Source organism: Panthera uncia, chromosome D4, assembly GCF_023721935.1.
Source record: "Panthera uncia isolate 11264 chromosome D4, Puncia_PCG_1.0, whole genome shotgun sequence".
NCBI lineage: Eukaryota > Metazoa > Chordata > Mammalia > Carnivora > Felidae > Panthera > Panthera uncia.
Window position 1 is genome coordinate 609,339 of NC_064807.1, and position 24,886 is coordinate 634,224.

The 24,886-nt window shown below is 43.9% G+C and overlaps 2 protein-coding genes across 8 annotated transcripts in view; one reads left to right on the forward strand and one right to left on the reverse strand.

The window, feature by feature from the left end:
• The window catches only part of CENPP (centromere protein P), a 228,303-nt gene that overhangs the window by 114,153 nt on the left and 89,264 nt on the right, over nucleotides 1-24,886 (forward strand). The gene's annotated exons all lie outside the window — the stretch shown is intronic.
• On the reverse strand, nucleotides 120-23,833 carry ASPN (asporin). Of its 5 annotated transcripts, none has more exons than XM_049636212.1 (9): nucleotides 23,332-23,815; nucleotides 22,792-22,869; nucleotides 16,194-16,470; nucleotides 13,092-13,204; nucleotides 9,072-9,285; nucleotides 7,852-7,962; nucleotides 3,818-3,911; nucleotides 3,037-3,175; nucleotides 120-912 (listed from the first exon to the last, which is right to left on the reverse strand). In XM_049636212.1, exons 3-9 carry the CDS (start codon nucleotides 16,441-16,443, stop codon nucleotides 715-717), a joined length of 1,119 nt encoding a protein of 372 aa, XP_049492169.1. In that variant the 5' UTR covers nucleotides 16,444-16,470; nucleotides 22,792-22,869; nucleotides 23,332-23,815; the 3' UTR covers nucleotides 120-714. The 5 variants fall into 5 exon arrangements, with proteins under 5 accessions (XP_049492169.1, XP_049491992.1, XP_049492344.1 ...); XM_049636035.1 differs by having other exon boundaries at nucleotides 22,792-23,098; XM_049636387.1 differs by lacking the exon at nucleotides 16,194-16,470 and having other exon boundaries at nucleotides 23,332-23,833.

Here is a 24,886-nt window from a genome sequence, read left to right on the forward strand (position 1 = left end):
TGACCTGGCTGAAGTCGGACGCTCAACCGACTGCGCCACCCAGGCGCCCCAATAATCATTAATTTTAAAAAGCATGTGCTGTAGTCTGAAACCAGATGTTATGAATAGCATCTGTCAAGTTGATAATAAACACTGAAGGCTTTATTATAAGGAGTTAGTTTAAACATATAGACAGTAAGCCTCTAACATATGGGAATTTGAATAAGATTATATAAAACCATACTTCAGCATTAATAGAAACATTACAGTACCACCCAAGTTATTAAAGAAAGTTTAAGAATAGTATAATGTGCTCTCCATGAAGCCATTCTTGTCAATTTTGGTTTGCTAACAGCAAATGAAAGAGCACAGATTTTGCTAAGTCAAGCATTCCATTTACAGTACGGTTCTTTTTAAAATGCACTTGATAACAAAGTGTTAAATACTGATTGTATTATTTTTTTGTTACTGAGAAAAGAATGTTCAAGCATGAGATTTATGCAGAATCATTTGTGTACAGAAGGAAACTGCAGTACGTGCTTGTTTTTCTTGATCCTCATGGAGCAAGAGTTTTGCAAAATTCTGTTGAAATTTTTTGTCATAAAGTAAGTCAGGGGACTTACCATGTAGGAATAGATTTTTGCTGATTTGCATAATACCACCATTTTTAACAGAGTTCAAGTATTCCAAATGTATTAATTTCTAAATTTTATATTAAATGGCTATTACTCATTACTACTTTCTGAAGTTCCCGAGCTGCACGCTCATTCTGCCTGCAACACAGCGAAAAGCCGCGGGCTGCACTTCCCAGTACCTCACCGGGTTGTTGAACAGACTTATCGCACTGTATAAAGATTTCTTCATCTTCGGTACTGTTGGGCAGAAGTCATTCACTCCCACTTTTGTAATTGAATTAGAGTGAAGAAAGATGATCTGTGGCAGTAGGAGAAAGAATGGATTAAAAGTACACAATAAATGTAAAAAGAAAATGTTCTTTTTATAGTCCACATTTGTTCATGGCTTTATTTGTCCATTTATTTTATACTGATTTGACTGTATTTCATTAAAATACATGTACTTGTCTGTTTATGCCTGTTAAATACTTATTGTATCAACACAGTTTGGAGGCTGCCTGCCGTGGCCCAGAGCACAAGCGCCCCACCCCCACCCCCGCCCTTCGGCACATAGCGGTGCATGTGCGCTGCAGTGCCATATTTACAACTCTGGGTTTGCATAAAAAGTATTAGATGAGCAGAAGAATAGAATTCTCCTACGGTTAGGCCTGCAATGTGAATATGAATTGTTAGCTAGCATTCTCTGTGATCAAGGCAGAGAAGTGTAGAGCTGCTCTTTTTGTAAGTTGTTTTATAGAAAAATAATGTCTGTAGACAGCTCGTATACATATCTGTATACAGCATCAACATTTGAATCTTTAAATTATTATTCAGAAAGAATGGACAGTATAGGAACTTCTCTGCATTCCCTTTAATAGCCCTTTAAATTCTTCCTTGGTATTTTTGGGAGCTGAGATTTCTGAGAAGTAAAAGCATTCTACTGACAGTATGTTGGCATATGAAAAAGTAGAAGCCTTTTTAGCCACAGCTAAGGTAGTGGTTCTGGCTGTCGTTACATTTGCCTTTACATTTTGGTGAGACTGATCTGAGCCAGTCATGAGCACTTGAGACATTGTTAAAAGCTTTAAGTTTGGTGTTGGAGCCCCCTGTGCCCTCTGTCTGTCTTGGGATGTTGTGACAGGTGCTTTGTGTGGTTCATGCATGTTTCCCAGCAGCTCAGGGTCAGTGCAAGGTACAGATATCTGCAGCATTGACCTCACTGGGAATGAGAAACAGTGCTGGAAATGGACGTGTTTGCTTTGTGAACGTTGGCTGAATTGTACCCTTCTGACTTGTGTTCTTCTTTATAATTCTGTTTTTTGTGTTCTAATTCTATTCATTAAAAAAAAAATGCTAGCAAGAGTATAGGTAGGTTTAAAAGCAGACAGAAGCTGGAATCAGTAAATTCTGGTGGAATAAAGAACGCAAATTGGGGATAACTTGAGAAAGGAAAAGACTCAGGTTGTACTCACTGGTTAGACATTTAAATACAGCATTTGAAAAATTCAGAGTAAAAGTCAACCTTGAGATGAACACCTGTCTCTAACCACATCCATTTTGATGGCTTTTATCTCAATGGAGTGTAGTGAACAAAACTTCTTTAAAGATAAATCGGGAAGAAATCTAGAAGCAGCAGTGACTCAAGGCCCATTTTTTTCTCAATGTGTTTTGCTTTCTCAATGTGTTTTGGAAGATGAGGATGTTGTGTATCGAGGAAGGCACACGAGAAAAGTGGACTGAGGTCAGAAGGGATTAAGTAGGGATTCTTGATGGGAAGACCGTAGATGAGAATCAGGGGGATCTGTGAAACTCCTAAAAGCATGTACAAAATATTGTCTTCATTTTTTGTTCTTGGAATGATCTAAAATTTTATCAGATACTCCAAGGATTCTTGGGCCCCCTCCCACCTAGTCAAGACTTGTCAGATTAGAACAAAAAAGTTTCTAACAATGAAGAAGAAGAAATGTGAACCCATGACGCTCCAGATACTGACTTTTGATTATGTATTGTGGCCTGAATTTTTTTAATCATACACATTGCTAATCTAACACTTGATAAATGAAAATACCTGGGACCTTGTCTCTATGCTCTTTGTGAAATGTTTCCAGAATGAAAAGATATGTGATCCTCCTTGGATTCCTGGTGACCAGTCCTGCCTTTACATAAGCATCCCCTGCCGCCCCTGAGACCTGAAAGTAGCCAGGCCAGTAACTTCACCATGGTGGCTTCAGAGGCAGGAGAGACTGCAGGTGGAAATGGCACCTGACGATATTTTAGCTAACATCTCCTTAGAAGCCCTGTCTTAGGATACCTCAGGCAACTGGACAGTCTTTGCATGTGCGCTACCCTTACTTCTGGTTTCGTCTTTGCCTCAGGTCCTCACATGTTTCGCAGAAACAAAGGAAAGTACTAGTATCTACAAAACAGCAGTGGAACGTTTTACCTGGAGATATTTCAACTCCTGTAATCCTGAAGGGATTTTTTTTAGTTTGTTGTTTTCCAAGTGTATTTCTCTCACTCGTGGTATGTTAGCAAGACTTCCGTTTTCAATGTCAGTGATTCTGTTGTTTCCTAGGCCCAGCCTAAAAATGGCATAAAGTGCATCAACTCTTTTATTTTTTTATTTTTTTATTTTTTTAAACAAGTATTTATTTTTGAGAGAGAAAGAGAGAGAGAGAGAGAGAGACAGCGTGAGTGGGTAAGGTGCAGAGAGAGAGAGAGAGGGAGAGAGAATCTGAAGCAGGCTCCAGGCTCTGAGCTGTCAGCACAGAGCCCGACATGGGGCCGGAACCCATGAACCGTGAGATCATGACCTGAGCTGAAGTCGGATGCTTAACCGACCGAGCCACCTGGGCGCCCCAACTGTATCAACTCTTAAGCAGATCTTGTGACAGCTGAACACACCACAACTGAGTGGAAAGCATACACCTGACCTATTTGCATGTGTGTTCAGAGAAAGGTACTTCCTGGTTTCATTTAATAACCCGTTTCAGGGTGTAACAGCTGTCTGTGTTTTCCACTGTCACCGAAGTCTTTATCTAACCTGCATTAACAACAGGGACATTTGAGAAGTATTCTTCTCCTTCCACTTGGTGTCCCTCTTGGTTTTCCCTTCACGACAATGACAGACTTGATTAGGGCCCTTCAAGGGGTCTCCAAGGGGTCTCGCTAGTATCTCCATCATATCACTACCACTTCTGAGTTGGGGTTTAGAGGGCTTTTACCTTTGTAGGTCTTTGTATCGTTTAAAATCCTCGAGTTCCACGGTTGAAATTTTATTATAGTCTAAATGAAGCTCCAGTAAAGTTGATGGAAGTTCTAGAGATAAGAAAAGTAATAGGCATGTTAGGTCAGGCAAAACCAAGCCCCATTTATTATTTATTTATTTGTTAAGTTTCACATTGTAGACTTTGGCAGTCTTTTAGAGATCTGCTTTTTTTTTTTTTTTTTAACTATTTATTATGGAGAATTTCAAGTATACACAAAAATAGAAGCTAGTTTTAGGAGCCAACACACTGCTGTCCAACATGAACAATTATCTCCATTTTTCCAAGATATTTTCATCTACCACATTAGCTATTTGTCATTGGCTGCCTTTATTGATTTGTTTTTCTTCATTTACTTGTTTTTTTGCTAGAGTATTTAAGATTTAAAAAAAAATTTTTAATGTTTATTTTTGAGAGAGAAAGAGCATGAGCAGGGGAAGGACAGAGAGAGAGAGATACAAAAGCTGAAGGTCTCCAGGCTCTGAGCTGTCGGCACAGAGCCCGACACAAGGCTCAAACTCACAAACCATGAGATCATGACCTGAGCCGAAGTTGGACACTTAGCTGACTGAGCCACCCAGGCACATCTTTTTAGCTGGAGTATTTAAAATCAAATTCCATATATAATGTCATTTCACCTGTAAGGTGACATTTCACCAGATGTCTCTAACTGACAAGGTCCTCTTGTTTCCACATGGCTGTCTCATCCGTGTCACAGCTGACAGAATTAGAGCGGCTCTTTACAATCACTGAATGTTGCTTTCCCGAATGATCTCATATACGGTGTTTCACAGTTGATTTGTTCAAGTCAGGATCCAAATGTAAGTTTACAGAATGCATTTGTTTCTCCCATCTCTTAAAATTTCTTCTAATATTAAGTACATACTTCCTCCTTTTTCCCCATCCTGCATGGATTTCTTTCAGATAATGATTTGTTTGAGATGCTCACTTGTGTATTAGACTGATGGCTTCCACATAGCATTTGTCTTAGTCGTTTAGCCCCTATTTCTCATGAGCTGGTGGTTAATCTAGAGACCGATTAGAATCAGTAGATCAGCCCTTTCTACAAGGTCCATTATTTCATTAAGAATGGGAAAATGGTGATTTTCTGATTTTGTCATGCTTAATGCATTTATTAGGTAGGATTCTTCTCTAAAGAATTTTCCTTCGTCAATTATTTAGTCACTTTGTAATACAGTTTTTACAGAAAAGACAGCATAAATGCTTTCTTCTTTTAAGTAATAAATTGGTGTGATGCCCAGTGGTGACCAGTGAAATTTTTCTTCGTATCTTTATGAACACATGGATTTAGATCCATTGAAGTATTTATTCTCTTCTATTAGTAGTAGTTTCTGCATAAATTAGGAGGAACATCTCCAGTGTAACCTGGCACATGCCAGGTACTCTGTGAATGAATGTGGGCACCTTCTCTTCTCACCCCTGCGTGTTCGGACCCCAGCCCTCCCCAGATTAACAGAGACTGGAGGAAAAAAGATAGCCAGAAAATTAAATCACACTTCATTGTATTAGGCTTCTATATATAAAGTATCATTTGTTAACCATAGGCTCTACTTAGCTAGCTAAGGAAGACGTTCTTTTTTTCAACTCTTACTGAAACATTTCCTTCCTTTATTAGTGGTAGACTGTTGACAGTAATTGAAATATCCTTATAAATATCAGTATTTTTCCTGGCCGAATTTATGTTGATTCCAGAGTCTATTTTGGTTTTTAAAATTAATAAAACTAGAGGGCAGGAAAACAATTCTAAACTGAAGAGGGTTCTAATTTCTTGAATTCTAATTAGTTGAGCTTAATTATATTCATGGAATGACTACTCCAATATGTTAAAAAAAAAAAAAAAAGAGGGGGGAGGTTCTGTCTTCAGAGATCTTATGTACTTACTGAGCAAATCCATCATACATAATAGAAATCACTAAAAAGGTACTATAGAGTGTTCCGGCCTATTCTAGAATATGCGGTAGCAAGTCAAAGAGAGAAATCTGTTCATGTTGAGCAGTCAGGGAAACTTTCTGGAACAGGGTTTGTAGAACTTGAGGGGACTATTCCCTTTCCTAGAGCATGGAGAAAGTGGATAACCAAAGAGAACAGTATAGCCTCTACTGGGTAAATGAGCGATGTATGAATTTGGGGGCGTAGCTCAGTGACTGTGCACAGCACTGGCATGCTTTTGTGCAGGTATACTGCAATTGCTACCCGGTGTGCAAACAGCTATCTTCCCCTTCCATGCAGTGGTATTATGTAGCAGAATTTTCCAAGTGAACTGAGAGGAGAATATGTTTCACTCTCCTTATGTCAATTTGTCAGGTCTGGTAAGGACCCTTTGGACCTCTGCCTAACTTCATCCTGCCACAGGGCGGGGTGGGCAGGGGTGGGTAGTTATGATTGAATTACATTTCAGCAGTCAGCCTTAACAAACGTTAGCAAATAAATTATGAAAACAAAAAATTTATCTGGTTTTTGAATGTCATAGATATCTTGAAAGAGTAGTTATATAAGATGAGAGATTTAATTCCAATTTAAATTTCTAGAGATGTAATATGTTCCTTAAGGCTTTGGAAGAATCTTGAAAGCACTGTGAAAAGTTAAACCTTCATTTTTAAGATACACCAACATCTGAAGAGAATTGCTGTCCAGATACTGCAGCCTAGGAGAAGCTTCTGGGGAGCGCAGCTCTGGGGGGCAGCAGCCTTCTCTCTCCTCCGCGGCCCTCCTGTCCTGCTCTCCACCTGCCCCTCGACTGTGTCTGCTTTTAGCACGTACAAGGCATTTCTGTATTTAACTTGTCAAGTGGCATGTATTTTTGTTGGTGTTTTAAAGATGAGAAGGTAAATAAAACATTTTAGGTTTCATGTTGAAAAACAGCCACCTTATCGAAAGCCAGCTAAGGTGGTTTTTTAAATTGTGTCGTTCTGAACTAAACTGATTTTTCCTATATAAAAAAATTGTCTTTCCACTTTTACTTTATGATTTTTCTCCTTTGTGAAAGATCACCACTTGATTCATAAAAACAGCTTTGCTGTGTTTTTAACTTAACAGTTGATGTTCGTTTTGTTAATCTTCTGAGTCAGGTGTGCAGTAGAAACAGGTTATGAAGTGGCTGCTTTTACTGTGGACACTGAAGGACAGAGCTGTTTGAAAGGAAACTGTAGTGTTGATCTTAGGTACTGATCTTTCTGATTCAGGCAGTCATCATAAGTGAGAGCGGGCACCCTTGTCAGAGACAAGGAATGGACTCTGAGCAGGAGTCCTGAGAAAGGCGAACTTGTCCAGGTTATTGCCAGACTGGGAGCTTGCAGGGAAGCACTAGCAGGCTCTAGATGCATCTCACTTTGAGGCGCTGGCTTCAGGCCACGTGGTAAAGAACAAGGTGCCCATTCTGGCGAAAGGGTTATGTCAGGACAGGGCATTCGCCCGGTGCCTCACACCCCCTCTGACCTCTCTGTTCACTGGCCCGTTAATCTGCGCAGCACCCTAGTGAGGAATGGGGTACAGGGTGCATACATACCCCTGCCAGAGCCAGCATCTGCCCCAATCTGGCCTGAAGGCTGCACCCCGTATTACTGCTGCATGGCTGGGAAGGGTCTCCGGCCCCAAGCATCTTCCCCAACCTTCTTCTCTAGAGAATGCCCACCCCTAGCAGGTACTTCACAGAATGACAGGTATAGATGAGTAAATGTCAGGGACGAGAAGGAAAATGAAAAGTTCATTACTTCTTCATGTTTGTTCTCACTGGGGAAACAAAAGATTCTGGTTTTACACTGGTTGGGGGTGGGGGGCAGGGGGAAGCACATATGGCTCTTTGTGTGTGTGAGAAAACAGTAAATTCCATCCTACCCTGACCAAATACGCAGGTAACGAGGGTTCTGACTGCAGTGTGGTTTTGACGTTGCATACAGCTTATATCAGTACCTTTGATGGCCATTTAGAAATGACAGTGTTTTAAAAGTACTTTATCTTAAATAAATACAAACCTTTAGGAATTGAGGTCAGTTTTGCTTCTGCGATTCTGATATGGAATACTGTCACTCCTTCAAATGCCCCCGGTTCAATCCCATTATTATCGAGAGGGTTTGCACTCATTTCTGTGGGGGCAAATGACATAATTTAGCGTGCATTCATTGTGTATGAAGGAGAGCACAGTGCAGAGACAGACATCCCAAGAACATTCTGAGAAGTGTGAACTTCATCCTTTACCCTGCCTCACTCAAGGTGTTTGTTTCTGTGTCTGTCTGTTCCCTTTCTGTTCCTCTCAGAGAAAGACTGCTTTGTATTATATAGCCTGAAATAGCAATATGCTTATATTATAGTAGATTAATACTAAGATAGATTTAGTATATAATAGAATTTTGCTTTGAATTACTAAGTCCGTGACTTGTTATTACTCTGTTCTCACCACGAGCATATTTTGTTAATATTACATTAGAAAAAAAAAAATCCTTCATATAATTTAAAACATTTGTGTTTTCCAGTATGCATTTGTCACCTAAGCTTTTAAAATTATAAGTCAATTAGAAATTGTTACTTGATAAACAAATATAATTTTGAGGAGATGCCAGTAAGTGGGGCTATTTGGTAAGTGCCAGCCATCTGACTGAACTGAATATGTGAATAAATGAGAATATTGATTGTGAACTCTGAATGAATATTGTGGAGGGTGGTGGTGGGGTTAGACCGTGGGTGTTAGAGGTAGGATAGGGTGGAGCTTATGATGTACAACAAAAAAGCCCTTAGCTTAGCAGTCTTAAAGCAGATGATATAAATTAGATGTACATTCCAAATAATCACCGAATTAGTTTTGTGCATTGCATTTGAGTAGTTTATACAATACATTAAAAATACTACCTTTTTTTGGTGTAGGAGTAACTTTCTTATTTTTTTAAAATACTACCTTTAAGTTAAATTTGAGGAATAGATTTTTACCAGTTAGGGTGCAGTCAGAAAACTGAAACCATACTAGGTGCTTCAAAGGGGATTCCTGAGAGCATGTGTTACAAAAGGCAGGTTTCTTTACATGATATGAATTGTGTGTTATACTTTGATTTGTAAATGGCTTATCTAGATAAAGATTATCAGATTTAAAAAAATTGATTTCAGAAATTACCAGTCTTAAAATTATTGATAATGGTAAAGATCTCTACATTTGCATATTGCTTATAATTCCAAAATGTCCCATTCATTTGCATAAACTTACCTAGAACATGTAAAGTATTCATTCCTTTGAATGTCTCCTTTTGTATTTTCTTAACTTTATTATCATGAATTCTGAGTTCTGCTAGCGATTTGGGAAGATTAAATGGTATTTCGCTTAGTTGATTGTGGGACAGGTACAGCCTTCTCAACTTCTTTGTAGTTAGAAAGGCTTTTGGGTGGATCTTTGTTAGCTTATTGTTGTTCAGAATCAAAGCCTAGGTAAAGCATAAAGAGTTACACCATATTGTGAAGTGGATTTGATTTACCAATTCTGCAGTGATTAGTGCGTTCATGGAAACCGATATGAATTATATCATTCATATACTTTATTAACTATGTAAACAATTCCCCCAGCCCAATCTAAGCTAAAGAAAATATTTACTACTGTGTTAGAACAGAGTGATTTTGAGGCTTTAGTTTGTCTTTCAGCAGGTGATGTGTTAATACAGTTAGCCCGCCTCCCACCATTTCCCTGCATGGAAGTGATCGATGGTATGGTATCTAAAATTCTGTTCTGTCACACCAAATGCATTTTTGTATGATTTTATCTACTTTTAAAACCTTATTTCTTTTACGTTTTCTGACGTTAACCATTTTTCCCAGACTGGAGACCTGTAGGAGCAAAGTCCTGCAGAATGTCCCCAGCATTTGGCATATCTCAGATACTGGGGAGACACTAATGTGTCCTGAGAGATGCTTCAGCCCTTCTCTGTGCCTCAGAGGCTGCAAGCCCAGGGAGCGACAGAGCCCCCTCTTGAGTGTGGAGGGCGCCTGGCTGCTGCCCCAGGGGTGCTGGGTGCGGGAACTACTCGCCATTCCCAGGGGCATGGCAGTGGCTGGGGCTCTGTTCCCTGTGACCTTCCATCCCCCTGCTTCCTTCAGAGGGCAGCTGTAGGGTGGTTGTGCTGACGACTGCTGTAACCAAGCCCAGTCCACACCCACCTTCCTGGTGTTTCTACACTGACTTAATATGCCTTCCTGGTGTTACTTATGTTGTGCTCCTTCCATAGCAGAAATACAAAGACTTTGGCAGCTAAACTCCCTTTATTGTTGTTTCCTGTAGGTCCTTTCCTTACCCTTCTTTCAGATACACCATCTGTTACAAACCTCACCAGAAGTTAGATTAACCCTGGGAGGAGAAGAAATTGCATTTTGTTACCACGTGGTAACACGTATGTTTTCCTGTGTGCCGCCAGTTAAGTTTGTTCTCCTTCCTTTGGTTACACTAGGGTGTAGGGCAGGGCGGGGCAGCGACCTGGTGAGTACTGTCTGCTCCGGTGGGCACTTGCCGTAGGCCCCCACTGCCAGGGGTCCCAGCGGGAGCGTGTGTGGGCTTGAGGGCAGCCTCCCGCTGGGACATGCATCTTCAGAGCCACCAGGAAGGAGGAGTGAGGGGTGCAGAGCGGAGTGGGTGTTTACCTGGGGCCACAGAGGCCACCCCAGCAGGGTGGACTGGCAGAGTGTCTCCAGCTACACTGTGCCTTCAGTGCTGGCTTACACACGAAGGTCCCAGAGCCCCACGTAGTATGGTTATATGTAAGGACAGGAGACAAGAAAAGGAGAGCCTTTGAGAAGCTGGACAGTGAGTCCTCATGGTAAATGAGGCTGTAATAGCTAGCTGGCAGAGGGCTGGACATGCATGCAATGATCTCACCCTCTTTCTGCTGCTGGACTGGCCTTGGGTAAGAACCAGAAAGCCAAGCAGGCAGCTAAAACACACAGAATTTGCAGAATATCTGAGAAAGCATTTTGGTTCTCTTTAAGGGTAGGTACCATATGAGTTGATATTATAATTAAATGTCTTAAAATATGCAGCATGCCTATAATACAGGTATAAAGTGTGTGTCCTAAGAAGTGCTTTTACATTGAGCCAGTCTGGAAGCACTGGGCTGTTGGCAGCCCAGTTAGTAGCTGTGTGCTGAGCACCTGACATGCATTCATCCCTCTAAATAGCCTCTCTGACTTCCATATCATTATTACAGCCCTTTCACAGCACAGGAAGGCCATGCTTAGCCAGGCGAGCCACTGTCCCAGTGCCTGCTTCTTCTGCTGGGGCCAACGTTTGAGCCCAGGCCTGCCTGACTCCAGACACAGTGCCACGTAAAACTGACCAGACAGAAATTGAGGCCTAACACAGCTCCTGACACCTCTCAGACTCTCCTTTCCCAGTGAATAATGGGAGTACAAGTGGGCTGAGTCCCTGGGATACTCCTAAAATGCCACAAAGTTCTATGACAAATTAAATTTAAACTGTTTATGATTTTGGTATTAAATAGGACATTGGGACACCTGGGTGGCTCGCTTAGTCAGTTGAGCATCCGACTTTGGCTCAGGTCATGATTTCGTGGTTCATGGGATGAAGCCCCGCCTCAGGCTTTATGCTGACAGTGCAGAGCCTGCTTGGGATTTTCTCTCTCTCTCTCTTTCTCTCTGCCCCTACCTTGCTTGCATTCTCTCTCTCTCTCTCTCTCTCTCTCTCTCTCTCTCTCTCAATAAATAAAGTTGAAAAAATAGGACATTATTCTTGTGGTTGTGTAGCTCAATATAAAGTTGAAGAAGGGGTAGAAGCATTCATAGGCTGTATTTCCAACTTCTGAGAGTTAGTAATGGCCTTGCCATTCTCCATGAGTTCCTGTGGTCAGAAGGTGGTGGGGTAGACTAGACAGATTCTTGGTGGGGCTGTTCTCATATTTTAGTGAGGCCTCAGTTATAAGATAAATACATGCTCTTCCAATCATTCTTTTTTTTTTTATGAAAACTTTATTATATACGGAGCTGAATCTAAGCTGTCTGCACAGCACCCTTGGAAGGGAGGGGAGCAGTCACGGCCCCGAGAGCCCATACCTGGCAGCACGGAGAGGCGTGTCTTTGCCGGGAGGCTGGCCTGGCCCCCCTCAGGGTGCCCCTCCTCGCCAGGCAGGCGTGGCTTGAGGATTGAGAGAGAGCCTAAGGAAGGAGGAATGTTCCTCGTGGTGCCTAGAACATGGCCGGCTTCCATGTCCTCACTCATCCAGCTGACAGCAACTGTGCTGGGACTCAGCTGGTCCCCTTCCACTGCCTACTAGGACGGGTCATCAGGGTCCATGCACTGACCCAAGTGTGACGAGAAGGCAGGGTGGCCTCCAAGAGGACAGGAGGAGAATAGGCCTACGTGGGTGGCCGCAAGAGAATGATGTGGCCGTGGTATCTCTACCTTCCCCTTTTAGTGGGATACTGCCCTACAGGTGACAGGCCTTGCATTTCTTTCCTCTAGCACAGCATGAGAATGTACACACGTGGCCTTGAAGGCAGCACTAGTTCATATTGGCTTGCCCCCACAGCCTGGTGCAGAAAAGGGGCCCCCACCCTAACTCCGTGCTGAGGAGAAGAGAGGACACCCCCATGGCTGTGACAGTGTGGAATCAGGCTCTTCCCACACCAAATTCCAAATTAGATTAGAAATTTTACTTGCTACAATCTAAAGGCTCTAAGTATTAAACACAAAAATAAGAATCCTCTAAATCTTAGAAAATTAAAATATTAACAAATATTGTAAGGAAAAATTAGTTTTCATTTTTAAAGTTCTAGAAGAAAAGCCATACAAATATATATTAATCAGTTAGCTATTAGATATATTGCATGTGCTGCTCTCAGACTTATGGTGTCTTCCAGTAAGTCAGCAGCTTAGGGACGCATTTCCTCATACTGTATGCTAATTGCGTTCCTGTAAATCGTCATCATCATCATCTTCTTACTCATTTTCATGCACAGTGACTGTGATTACCTGAATAGATCATGAGCCCTGTAGGACCATTTATTTGTAGTCTTACCTCATCACCTTTCCCCGGGCCGCTGCTTCAGTTAGCTTCACTTGAATTGAATTATTAACTAAATCTATAATTTCTCACGAGACACTGCTGAGTAACAGGGATTCTGTCATTCTTCACACACAGAAAAGTAAGACTTGTTGACACAAAACAAAATACAAGTCATCCTTCTAGCAGCAATAGATTTTCGCTTAAATATGAATATATGTTCTTACATAAAGTGAGGTGAGTCCTTTAAAATCATTTTCTTTGATTTCCTTAATTTTATTGTTTTGAAGGTCAACCATCTGAGTATCAAATGGAATGTTGCTTGGGACGGAGGACAAACCTGAGAAATAAACAAACATGTTACACACATACTGTATGCTAAAGAGGAGTTTTCTAATTTGACACCAATGCGGGTTAAAATCCATGACTACCAGTAAGAAACAGATAGCAAGAACACTGCTCTTTGAAAAGTCCTGAAGACCTTTTCAAGTCACTTACTTATTTTTGCAAGGTTTCTAGCTGGGTCTAGCTGCCTCTGCTCATCTGCACAAGGAGACGTGAAGTGGAGGCACATGAGGGTGTGCCCCCATGACTGCAAGGGGTGACCACCACTGAGGGGCAGCTCCTGCCCAGGCACTTGGCTGAGAAGTATTCACACTCTGTGCCAGTTCTCAGGCTCTTGTGGTGCAGAATTGTAACCTGTGGGTTTTCATCATTTTAAGAAGCCTCAACATGTGGAAAGTTGTGCTTAGAAAATAAATTATATTATTTTCATGGGCATTATAAAAATGTTACATGTATTTCCTTTAATAATGAACTCCTCTACTTAGTTGTAAATTATTTGATTTACACAAACTTTCTCATCTGTATCTCACTGTTGATGTCTGGGTGTGTGATAGACCTTTCCGGAAACTCTCCCCCTCAGCACTGGGTCTCTCCCAGCTATTGCTCTGGCCAGAGGCTCCCTGGGTGCCTGTCAGCCTGCGCTTCTCAGCGGGTGTGACAATAGCCTTCTTTCTGTCCTCTCAGATAAGGCACAGCTGCACTGTCTCCTTGTGTAGGTACTCAGTAAAAGACTTCAGTGTTTTTTCCCCCTCTTGAATTAAAAAACAAAGAAGAGCAGGAAATTATAAGAGCTGACGCAATGCATTTCTTCCTTTCTTTTCTTGCTTTCCCTGGATGGCTGAACCTGCCCACCCCTGCTTGTTGTCAGACAGGCCATATGGCAGTTATGCTTGATGAACATGGGGCCTTCTTGGTTTTCCCCAGCATTTACCGTCAAAATGTTCAAACATACAGATAAGTTGCAAGAATTTTACAGTGAAAACCCATATTCTCTCTCTACCATCAACATTTTACTACACTTGCTGTTCATCCATCAGTTCATCTTTTTTATGCATCTTACAGGGAGTTACAGCTGTCAGTATGCTTTTGGGGGAGCCATCCTTGCTCCTGAAGAGCAAGGGCTCAGTATCCAAACACTGAGAGTGTCAGCACTGCCCCCTGTAGCCCTCAGTACTTTCCCCTCCATGGTTGACAGTGATGACTCACACTCAGTTTGACCATAGACAGGAAGAGGCAAAGGGGGTAACTTGGTAGGTTAGCAAGGTAGCAGTTTTGTTAGGAGACGATTTGGGTCTAAGGAAATGAAGTAGAAAGTCTTGGAGGAAAGCGGTGGTGGCTCTGCCGAAAGCACCAGGTAATGTGGACTGGGATGGCCTCGCTCAGCCCACCCCTGGTGAAACTGGGAGCTCTAAACAGAAACTGATTTTCTGAGGGAGAAAGACCCTCTTCATCGTCGTGGTCACGTGGGAGAGTGAAGTGTGTACCACCTGTGTCGGACTATTACAGGTTATTCTTGGGTAAATTTTGTCTAGAAGGGTTTTTCAAAGCTAAATATATAGGAGGCTGTGCAAGGAAAACACTGTTTGCACCAGCTGGCTGTCTGAAGGTCACTGGGTTTTCTCAGCTTTTTGATGGCAGTCACTGTCCTGGGACGGAGCTGGGTGACGTCTCCTCCCAGGTCTTCACGTGGAAGCAGGTAACATTGTTCTGGAGCGAGTGTGGAGGCCGCCCCAGAGGACTGTCTGTGCTGAAGGTGAGTGCCTCCTTGGTCACTCTTAACCCAGAGCCAGCCCCACTTACATGAGCCTGTCCTGCCTGGGACGCAGTTTATAAATAACAGCAGTTTAGAAATAATGGCAGCACATTCTGTTGTTCCCTAACCCCGACCTTTCTTTGCCCCATCTGCCCTGGCTTCTGTTTCCCTTCCCGCTGCCCTTCCCTCCCCGGTGTGCTTCCAGTCGGCCGTTCTCAGGCCCTGCTTACAGGTAGTCATCTCTTCCTCACCAGAATGCCAGAGATAAACTTAAAACCCATTTTTCCTAGCCTGCATATTCCATCAAGACCTTCCCAGTGATGCTAGCCCATCATAAGCTCCTCTTTTGTGAATGCTTTTTGTTCCCCTCTCTTACGTTGTCCCGCAAATGCGTACTTTATTGAAGTCTCTGCAGTGGATTGTAAAAGTGCCGTGGCAGAGGGAAGGGAGTCTAAAGCACTCAGAGGCACCAGCTGCCCACGTACACCCTGGAAGTGGCCCTCTTGGGCCTCTAGGCCCAGAATGACAGGCGTGTGCCACACCTTAGCTTCCTGCAATGGGGCAGGTCTGAGTCTTCCCTCATCCTGGAAATAGCCCAGCACAGTAACCCCTGATGTGTATTCCCCATCACACCCTCCCCCTGAGCAGGCTCTGACTGCAGGCCTCTATTTGAAAGCATCTTCACTGGAAGTATTAAAAAAATAAAGTACTCTGAGAATTACACATTTTTAAGACTTTGGAAAGTGATTTGGTTCAACCATTTTTCTAGACCATTCTAAACCCAAATCATTCAAAACAGAATAGAGCACTGACTTTAAAATGTCTAGATTAGAGATTTCACAAACTCTATAACCTGTTCTAGACAGGCCGTTTATTTTTTGTCATTGTAGAATGTTACTAGAAAGCACAGTATCAATCTGCTGACATCCTGAAATGAAACCACAGTGACATCCATTCTCTCTGAAGGGAATTAAAAGGAAGCACTTGTTTCAAATTTGAGAAGAGAAGGAAGTGTTCTATATATGAAATTCCCATTGCTTTTCTCTGGTTTTCTGGATTTTTAAAATAAGTGTGGATATACTTTGAGTTTGTTATATTTTCAAAAATCTTAAATGAAAAATTGCTTTATAATTAGTGAGCTAATTTTTGAAATTTCAGTGAGAACTCTCCCTATCCTTTAAATTTTGCCAGAATGACATTTTCTCGAAAACAAGTTGATGTGTGTTCTTACCTAGATCAGAGCAGTGTACAACTCTCGAGTAGCACTGGCATCCAAATGGACACGTTGGGAACAGATCGAACGGGAAGAAGGGGTTAATTGGCTCTCTTGTTGGAAAAAGAGAGTTGTCCGCATCAAGGTCACTGTCCCCTTCGTCTTCCATGTCCTTCAGCATCATGTTCTTCAGTGTCACATATGAAGGGTGAAATAAGGGCTTGGCGGAGCACAAAGCCAAGAGCACTAGGAGCACACACCCCTTCATGTCGCCTGGTGAGGGGTCAGCCTTGGACTAAGGAGACAGTGAGACTAAGTTAAAGTTTAACCAGAATCGGTTCCTGTGTCCATGCATTTCTCAGAGCAGTAAGAACACAACAGAATGGCACTCAGACCCGTTGCAAGGGTGACAGTGAATTTTATAAAGTGTTTGGAAAGCAGTTTGGCAATATGCATTGGAAGTTTTAAAAATATTTTTCTTGTCTACTAATTCTACTTTTTGTAATCTAGTCTTGGGAAATAATTCTTTTTTTTTTAAAGTAAGTATTTATTTATTTTGAGGGAGAGAGAAAAAAAGGGAACAAGCAAGGGAGGGACAGAGAGAGAGAGGGGGAGAGAGAGAGAATCCCAAGCAGGCTCAGCACTGTCAGCACAGAGCCCAACGCAGGGCTCCACTTACAAACCATGAGATCATGACCTGAGCTGAAACCAAGACCCCATTACTTAACCAACTGAGTCCTCCAGGCACCCCTCAGGAAATAATGTGCATAAAGATGTCCATCACAAAATTACATATAATAGTAAAAACGTTAAAGACCATATGAATGGTTAGAGGGAAATAATCAAAATAGGGTATATGTTTTCCCTGAAATACTTTGGAGCCCACAAAATATTTGCAAAGAAGTTTAAAAATATGGAAAATTGTAATTTTGAAATTACAAAAAAAAGCAAATATAAAAAATCAGTGCATAAAGTATACTTACAAACACTCAAACAAAAACCTAGCACAAATATAGCTAACTGATGATAATCCTGGGTGGTGGAACTATGACTGATGTGTCTTTTTTTTTTTTAATTTTATAATTGCCAATAAGTACTACTATTATACTTAGGAAACTAATAAATGCTTTTAAAAACAAAAACATCATGCCCGACTCCCTATTCCCCAAATCCTTCCATTGCCTTAATATCTGTGTCCCTTTCAAAGCAAAGCCCGCGTGCCCCCTTGGCATCACATCTGGAAGTCTTCTGTAACTGATCCCCACCCGCCGCCAGCCTCACTCTTAGACTTGGTCACTGTTTCCACAGTGTCACTTGGATTTCTTCCTTCTAATCTGTTCCATTGTCCAATACCTGATCCAGAGCATCTGAGGGCCAGACTTTCTTACTCTTTCTCATCTTTCCACGGAGTTCTGTTTGTTTTCAGTTGTAATTTTTAAAGCCCACACAAAACTGGAATGAATAAGAACCTTCTGAGAATAGATTTGTTGTCCTCTTACGGCAGATTTTCGCACAGGCATGTTTACATACCATATATGTACATATATGTTACATATCATGGTTTCTTAACTGTGTGATCCTTGTGAAGCATCCATTCTTTGTAATTTTCAAAAATGGAAAGCATTATGAAATTATCTAAAACAGACTAATGGCAGTCTTCCCTTGGGGTGTGCGGTTGGCTGCATACAGTTGGTGAGGCTGTGTTGGCCATCCCAGGATATCCCTCAGCCCGGTCCCCAGGAGTACAGCCAGCCTGTGATAGCTGCACAGGACTCCCAGAGTCTGTCACAGGTGGTCCAGCCTCAGGAGGACCCAGTCCCCCAAATCCTTGAGTCACACCAGCTGCTTCCAGTTTCTCAGAACCCAGAAATCAGCTTTAACCTCTCTGTGTGGCCTTGCTCTTTTGGACTTAGGCATCAGAAATGAATTAATTATCTTAATGAAAATATTCATTTATATGTGGTATGTCTTTTAATCACCAAAGGAAGGTGAAAAAAAAAATCCATCATCAGTTATTAACCTGATAATTAACATTATTTAAATCTTAGAAATTTAAATGGCAACATGAACATCTTGTCCACTGGGTAGCTGGACATCACTAACCAGATACATGAGATTTCTCTGTGATAACCCACACTGGATTACGTTAAGGATAGGATATACACATTTTTAATTTTAATAATTCACTTCAGAGCCAGCCCTGGCCTCCCACCTCCTCCCTGCCTTACAAAGTGGTCAATTCAGTTTACTCTAGACACGTCCTTCACCTTAACTAAGAGGGGTGGGAGGCACAGAGAGCGTCTGTGGCCTCCGAAAGAATTAGGCCCAAGTTACAGCTCACATGTCCCAGCCTGTTGTCTGCATTTTCTGCTGCAGCCCATGAGGGAACACGCTCTTTCATCCTGCATTCTGGTGGCCTTACAGGCACACTGTCATCTCCTCTTCTCCAGCCAGTCTACACATTGCTGCTGACATACATCTGCACAGGAAGGGGTACACACACAGCCTGGACTGAGGGGGCATGGGAGGGGGTGGTCGTGTGGTCAGATTCATATGGGCAGGGACCCTGTGCTGGCAGCATGAGGCCCAGCAGCGTCTGTCAGCTGGCTCAGGGACAGGCAGGTTCCCATTCTGTGTCCAGTCACCCAGGAATCCTGGCGTGGGTGCCTGATAAGGTCAACTGGGCTTCATTTCCAGTATCACTTTGTCTCTGGCACATTATTTCTGCTTTCCAGCTGCCTGCCCAACTTTGATTCCCTATCCTTCTGTGGGGCTCCTGGCTCCTGAATACTTGGTTCCCAGCTTTGTGTTGACCTTCTGAAGCTCCCTTTCCCTAGCTCATTCAGCCCTGGGTGGGTCCTTAGCCAAACCAAAGCTTGTCCCTGGTACCAATTTACTCTTTAACATTGCTCTGCATTGTAGCTTTGCCTTCTCTGTCCATAGCTGCCCCTCTTGAGTTAAATGCCATTTGCAATCCTATCTTCTGCCTTCGTTTGAGGTTGCTGCAGTTTTTCAGTGGGCATTTTATCAGGGACCTGTTGTGTACCAGGCACAGTATTAGGATGCAGAATCTGTGAAGTAGAGGCTCTTCTGTCCCTCGTTTCCCTCCTTAAAAAATAAAACCATGGCCCCCAATCTGCTGCTCTCAACCAAGCATGGGCGTGTTATAAAAGCCAATGCCAGAATGTCAGGGGCATTCATAGAAACACTGAACCATAAATGCCTGTCAGTAAACAGAACTGAACCGCAAATAGGCAGCGCCAACTGTGTGCACCATGGCCGGCACTCTGGAGAGATCTCCAGGTGTGTGGTCCCCAGATTCGTAAAGGAAAATTCTTCACCAGAAGTCTGTTTACTCCTCATATCCTTAGTTTACTGTTTGAGACCAATAAATATAAAACCATCTGTAAAATATGCACATGTGGAAAAAAGATTAAAATAGAATACGCAAAACTAGTAAGAGAAAGAGTGGGCTATTGAGTGAAGGATTGTTTTACTCTCTCTGGGGGTGTAATTTTTAAGTTATTTAAATATCAGGCTCTGGTCCTCCATATACTTTTGCCTTTTCCCACCACTTCTGTAGCAAAAGTCAAACAGCAGTGTCCACATGGGAAATCTTTTGGGGCCATGGTTTCCTGAGGCCAACTCCCCTTCACTCCTGCTGCTTCCTGCTGCAGTCCTGCTGCCCCCTGACCTAGGTGAGCCCAGGAGCCAGGTGGAGGCAGGGACCAGGTGTGACTGGTGTTAAGGGACAGCACTGTGAGGAGCAGAGCTGGGAGGACTTAGAGGGCCACGCACAAGTGAAGGGGAAGAGGACACCAGGCATCAGGGCTGCAGACCAGCCCACCTGGGGGTCAGGAGGCACATCAGCCAGTATTCCCCCTTCCTCTCTCCTTGTCTCGGAGGAGGTGGGCCCTCTGGCTGCTGGCTGATGGAGCAGCACCCCCTTGTACCTGCCTCCTTGGGGTCCTTCTCCTGCAAGTGAGGGAAGAGACTTGTGGAGGCAAGGAATGTCATCTGGGTGGACCACCTCCCTGTGTTGGAGCTTCCCCAGAACATTCTGGGTCGGTTAGCGTGTCCAGAACATTCTGGGTCGGTCAGCGTGTCCACTCTCTGCTTGCATGGCTCCAGGGAGACGACTCAGGAAACGTACTCCTCGAGAGGCATCGGCTCCACTGCTGTCCATCTGTGCTTCGTAGGACATTCTCTGTATTGAGACCAAAAGTGCCTTCTGGCATATTCTTCTCTCTCTGCTACTTCTGACTTCTGTTAGCCATGTAAAACTAATGTGATCTTTTTGCATTCTTTTATCCTGTTTCCTTCTTTAGAAAGAGAAGTCAGGCAAGCCTTGGTTCTGTGATTCCTTTATCTGAGGTGATAAAGCCACGGTAAAGTACAAGTGATTATAGACCCCAAACCTTGCCCCATTCTAGCCGACCAGTTTCTTACCCACAGACTCTGTATAGCAAGCAGTGTTTTTCCCTATTATTCAGAAAGAATATAGAGAATACTATTTCTTATTTAAAATAATGTGACTTTGCCTTATTTTAAAAATCTGGAGTTTATTCATATTTAGGCTTAAGCTCTTATTTGATTAGTGTGGGCAATGATTAGATTGTGCTATTTTTAAAACTTTTTAAGATGTTTGTGTCTTGTTCTTAGGAAGACTCAGTATTTCCCCAGTTTAGACCAGTTTTGCCAGAGTTTCTTACTCATGGAAAGCTTTGGACTTTGGTTTCAAGTTTCTTCTAATCAGAATAATATCTGGAATACTACTTCAGTGCTACTGCTGTTATTAATAAACCACGGCACGTTGGAGCCAGGAGAGGCCTGGGAGGCTTTCTTTGCTCCCACTGCTCGGCCCCTCCACACAGGCCTGAATCCCACAGTGACTTCCAGACAGTAACCAGACTCTCCTTGGAGAGGACGGGGCAGGCGGTTTGGCCAAGTTCTCAGGACTGGAAATGGAGCTAAGAAGTGTCTTTCTGAATTTGCATAAACTCCTATTTTCCACTTAAATGTTCCACAAACTTAGAACGGAAAATTTGTCTAAGTGAAATGGTATTTCCTCTGACACTATTATTAGGAAAATAAGCCACTATGCTTTTAAATCCCATGCTTAAAGGTCTGCTTGGCAGCCGTCCCCCTTGGCTGACATGTCCCTATCCGCTCACAAATGCTGGTAGTAGTTTTCAGTGTGTAAATGTGACAGGATGTGCTCCGTGTGTCCACAGAAGGCATCCAAGCTAAATCCAGGTACAGTCAAAGCTCAGCCCTGAAAGTGAACGTCCAAACATGCATTTGGAAACTTACCCACAATACCTTTTGGGAAGGAAACTGATGCTTTTAAAGACCACACTGCCCTTAAAGAAATAGGCTTTACTGTAGAAGTATAAATCACATCTGATAAAGAAGTTGCTGGCCTCTTTTCCTTTCATACCAGTTTTTGTCCTTCACCAGTTTTTCAGGGCATCTTAAGAAACAAAGAACTCCTGCCTCTTTATTTTCTACTGCCTCTTACGGTGCCTAAAGACTTGTGCTTGTAAAGTTAATCTATTTTGTCTCGAACCTCAGGTCAGGTACCCAGATTTTCTTTTTTAGTGTAGTAGCTAGTGGTAACGGAAGACTCCTTTCCACCACACTGTATTGCGAAATACCAAAAACAAAAACATCAACATGCTTTCACATGTGTGTGGGCTTATGATTTCTTTGTATTTCCTTTTTTTTCTTTTTAAACAACTCAGTGATTCTTAGTGGGATTGAAAAGAACAGCACTTTGTTTTTAGAGAGATCTAGACCCCTCGGGTTTCTTTGTGACTTAATCCTACACCATGTGTCCACTGCTGTCGCTGCCACACCTCTGAGCACATGAACAAGGAGGAAGCTGTGCTGCTGAGATTAGGAGGAAGCAGAGTATCAAGTACTCTGTTTAATCTTTTTAAATCTAAGATTCAGTTAAAAATTTACTTTGGGAGGGGACAAAGGAAATCTTTATTTTAAATTCTGATTGGAGTTTTGTGAAAAGAAAACTGATCTCTCATATTGGATATAGACCTAGTTGAAGTATTGCTGATAAATATTCTTTCTTGGAACTATTATGGATTTCCATGTTAACTGTCCAGTGCCATCTCATTACATAAGAATAAGGAAGACATTCATCAAGGAAAAATATGAATAATTCAAATGTGTGACATGTGAATAATTCATACATTTTGAAAACACTTAGAAAATAACAGTCTTAATATTTACTGTTTCATTTAATGTATTTGGGATATCCCCAGACTTCATATCATTAATTATTTTAAGGTAATGTTATTTTCCTAAGTTCTTTAAATGATATTTAAAATCAGCTATGTTAAACATATGGTAAAGCATAATAACAGGTTTTCATTTAACTGTAAAAGTCACAATTACATGAGAATAAATCCATTCTATATGAAACTTAAAGGCGAGAGTAATTTTAGGGTATGTATTTAAGTGCTGATTTTTAAGGAAGTATGCAGATACACTTTATCATTTAATGTACAAGCATTTATGCTAATAACACTAATGCACCCTTTATATCAACTACAAAATAATAGTACCCTGTCCATGAAAGAAAGACTTGGAAACATACCTCGTAAACAGAGAGTCAGCCTCTTGAGAGAAGTTCCCACCGTGTACTGCTTCTCCCGAATGCCCCTGCTCTCAGGTGCTGTTTGAGGAGAAGAGATGAGAAGGTGTTACGTTCAAAAGAAAGACGCCCTCGCTGGAGCCTGATGTGGCGGCACCCTGGGTGACACTGGAGTAAGCTGCCTCCACAGATTAGCCCATGTTAGGACTGAGGGGCGAGATTAAAACTTGTTACTGCTCATGTGTTTTCCATCACTGTTTGTACCGGAGCCAAGACTTCTAGCTAAACCCTAGACGTCTACTGGAAGATTCTGAAGAAGAAAAAAAAGAGAGTTGAATAATGCATGGCTGCTGGCCATTCAAAGTGCAGTCAAAGTCATTCAAGAAATACCTGCTCTGAAAATATACTTTTTGAAATTCTTAAATGAACGAATACTGACCCAAATTTAAAAATCGCTCACCCTATATAGACTAGCACGATCGTTCCCGGCTTGGGTAAAAAAGTACCCACGTGACTGAAGGGTCAGCCCCAATCCAGGTATACCTGAGGAAGCAGCCGGGCTGCTGTGCTCTGCTGGTGGCCGACGCCCTCGCATCAGGGTTACCGGTCAGGGTTTCCCTCGGAAGCTTCCGGCCCTGCCACAGGGACACGGGGCGACGCGGCCCAGGCCCCGGCGCGCTGCGGCGCAGACCGACCCACGGACCCACCAGCCGTCACCACGCGGCTTCCGGGACACGTGGCAGCAGGAGGGCAGCCTCCCCTGAGAAGAACGGCATCGTTGGCACACCGTTACCTCTCCCCCCTGCGACCGCGTCCGGCTCCCACGGCGGCTAGGGCCTCTTCCTTCCGGGGAGGACGCGTCTCTGTCTGCGGGAAAGAGCCACCGGGCCCGGCGCTGGCCGGCTGCGGGGAGCGTCCCGGCACGTGGACGCGCACAGGGCCCCCCGCGGGCACGCAGGGCCGGCTCTCCCACGCCGCCCCCCGGGGAGGTGGCTCCTGGGACCGGGAGGCAGCCGGGCCGTGCCGGCGCGCGGGGTCTGTGAGCAGCGGGCCCCACGTGCGGGCGTCTGCCGCCGCGTGTGGCTCAAACGCGCGGCCGCACAGGGACGGGGGGGGGGGGGGGGACCGACGACGGCGTTTGTTCTCCCGAGTCCGGAGCAGCGGCTCCCCGCGGGAAGCCCCTGGGCACGGCGGTGGGTCCCGCGCGCTGTCTTGTGTCGTTCTGCAGCTGCAACGGGTGTGGGACTGGACACTCGCGTCGGTCCCGTCGCACACGTGGAGCCCCGAGGCCTCCTCAGAGGACGCCGCTCACTCTCGGGCCCGGCTTTCCTCCCCTCGCGCGGGGTTTTCGAGGTCCAGCCGGCTCGCCGTAGTTCCGGATCGTGCGGCGGTCGACGTGTGAACGTGCCACCCGCCGCAGGTCCCGGGACGTTCAAGGGCGGCGCACCGAAGAACGTGGAGTGGCCGAAATCTGTCGTGCGAAGCCCGTGTGTACATGTTTTGCGTGGAACTGCTGTACTCGCACTCACGAGGTTTCCTCCGCCCGTGTCCACACGTGGGCCCCGGCCCTGCCTCCTCTCGAGAGAGCGGAGCGCTCCCTGCAGCGCCGCCGCTCGTCTAACGGTGCAGCGGCGCCTCTCCTTCTTGTCCCCACCGCGGGCGGGGCCCTTTCTTCCTCCAGCACCTCACTTTCATCTTCCGTCCAAGGGCCCGGGAGTGGTGCCGGGGACCAATGTCCCTGGTCCTGCAGACGCTGCCCCCACCTGGAAGGAGGCCCGCAGACACCGTGTGGGAAGGAGCTGCGGAGCCTCTCCACGGCCTTGCCGGCCGTCGCTCCGGACACAGCAGTGGGCCTCCTCTGGCCCACGGCGTCGTGAGGAGGGAGCCCGCCGCTTGGGGTCCTGTAGGGTCCTATGCAGGGGACCTCCTGTTTTTCTGCACCTTCGTTGGTTATCTTTAAAAAAAAAATTTAACGTGTATTTATTTTTGAGAGAGAAAGGCAATGTGAGCGGGAGAGGGGCAGAGAGAGGGAGACACAGACTCTGAAGCAGGCTCCAGACTGAGCTGTCAACACAGAGCCTGATGCAGGGGTCGAACT

Excerpts from the sequence above, each read along its gene's own strand:
- ASPN (XM_049636212.1), bottom strand. The coding sequence starts at position 16,443 with ATGAAGGGGTGTGTGCTCCTAGTGCTCTTGGCTTTGTGCTCCGCCAAG. Across the intron at positions 13,205-16,193 it reads TGTACACTGCTCTGATCTAG|GTTTGTCCTCCGTCCCAAGC; the intron begins GTAAGAACACAC and ends TTTATTTCTCAG. Across the intron at positions 9,286-13,091 it reads AAGGACTCACCTCACTTTAT|GCTTTGATTCTGAACAACAA; the intron begins GTAAGAACATAT and ends TGCTTTACCTAG.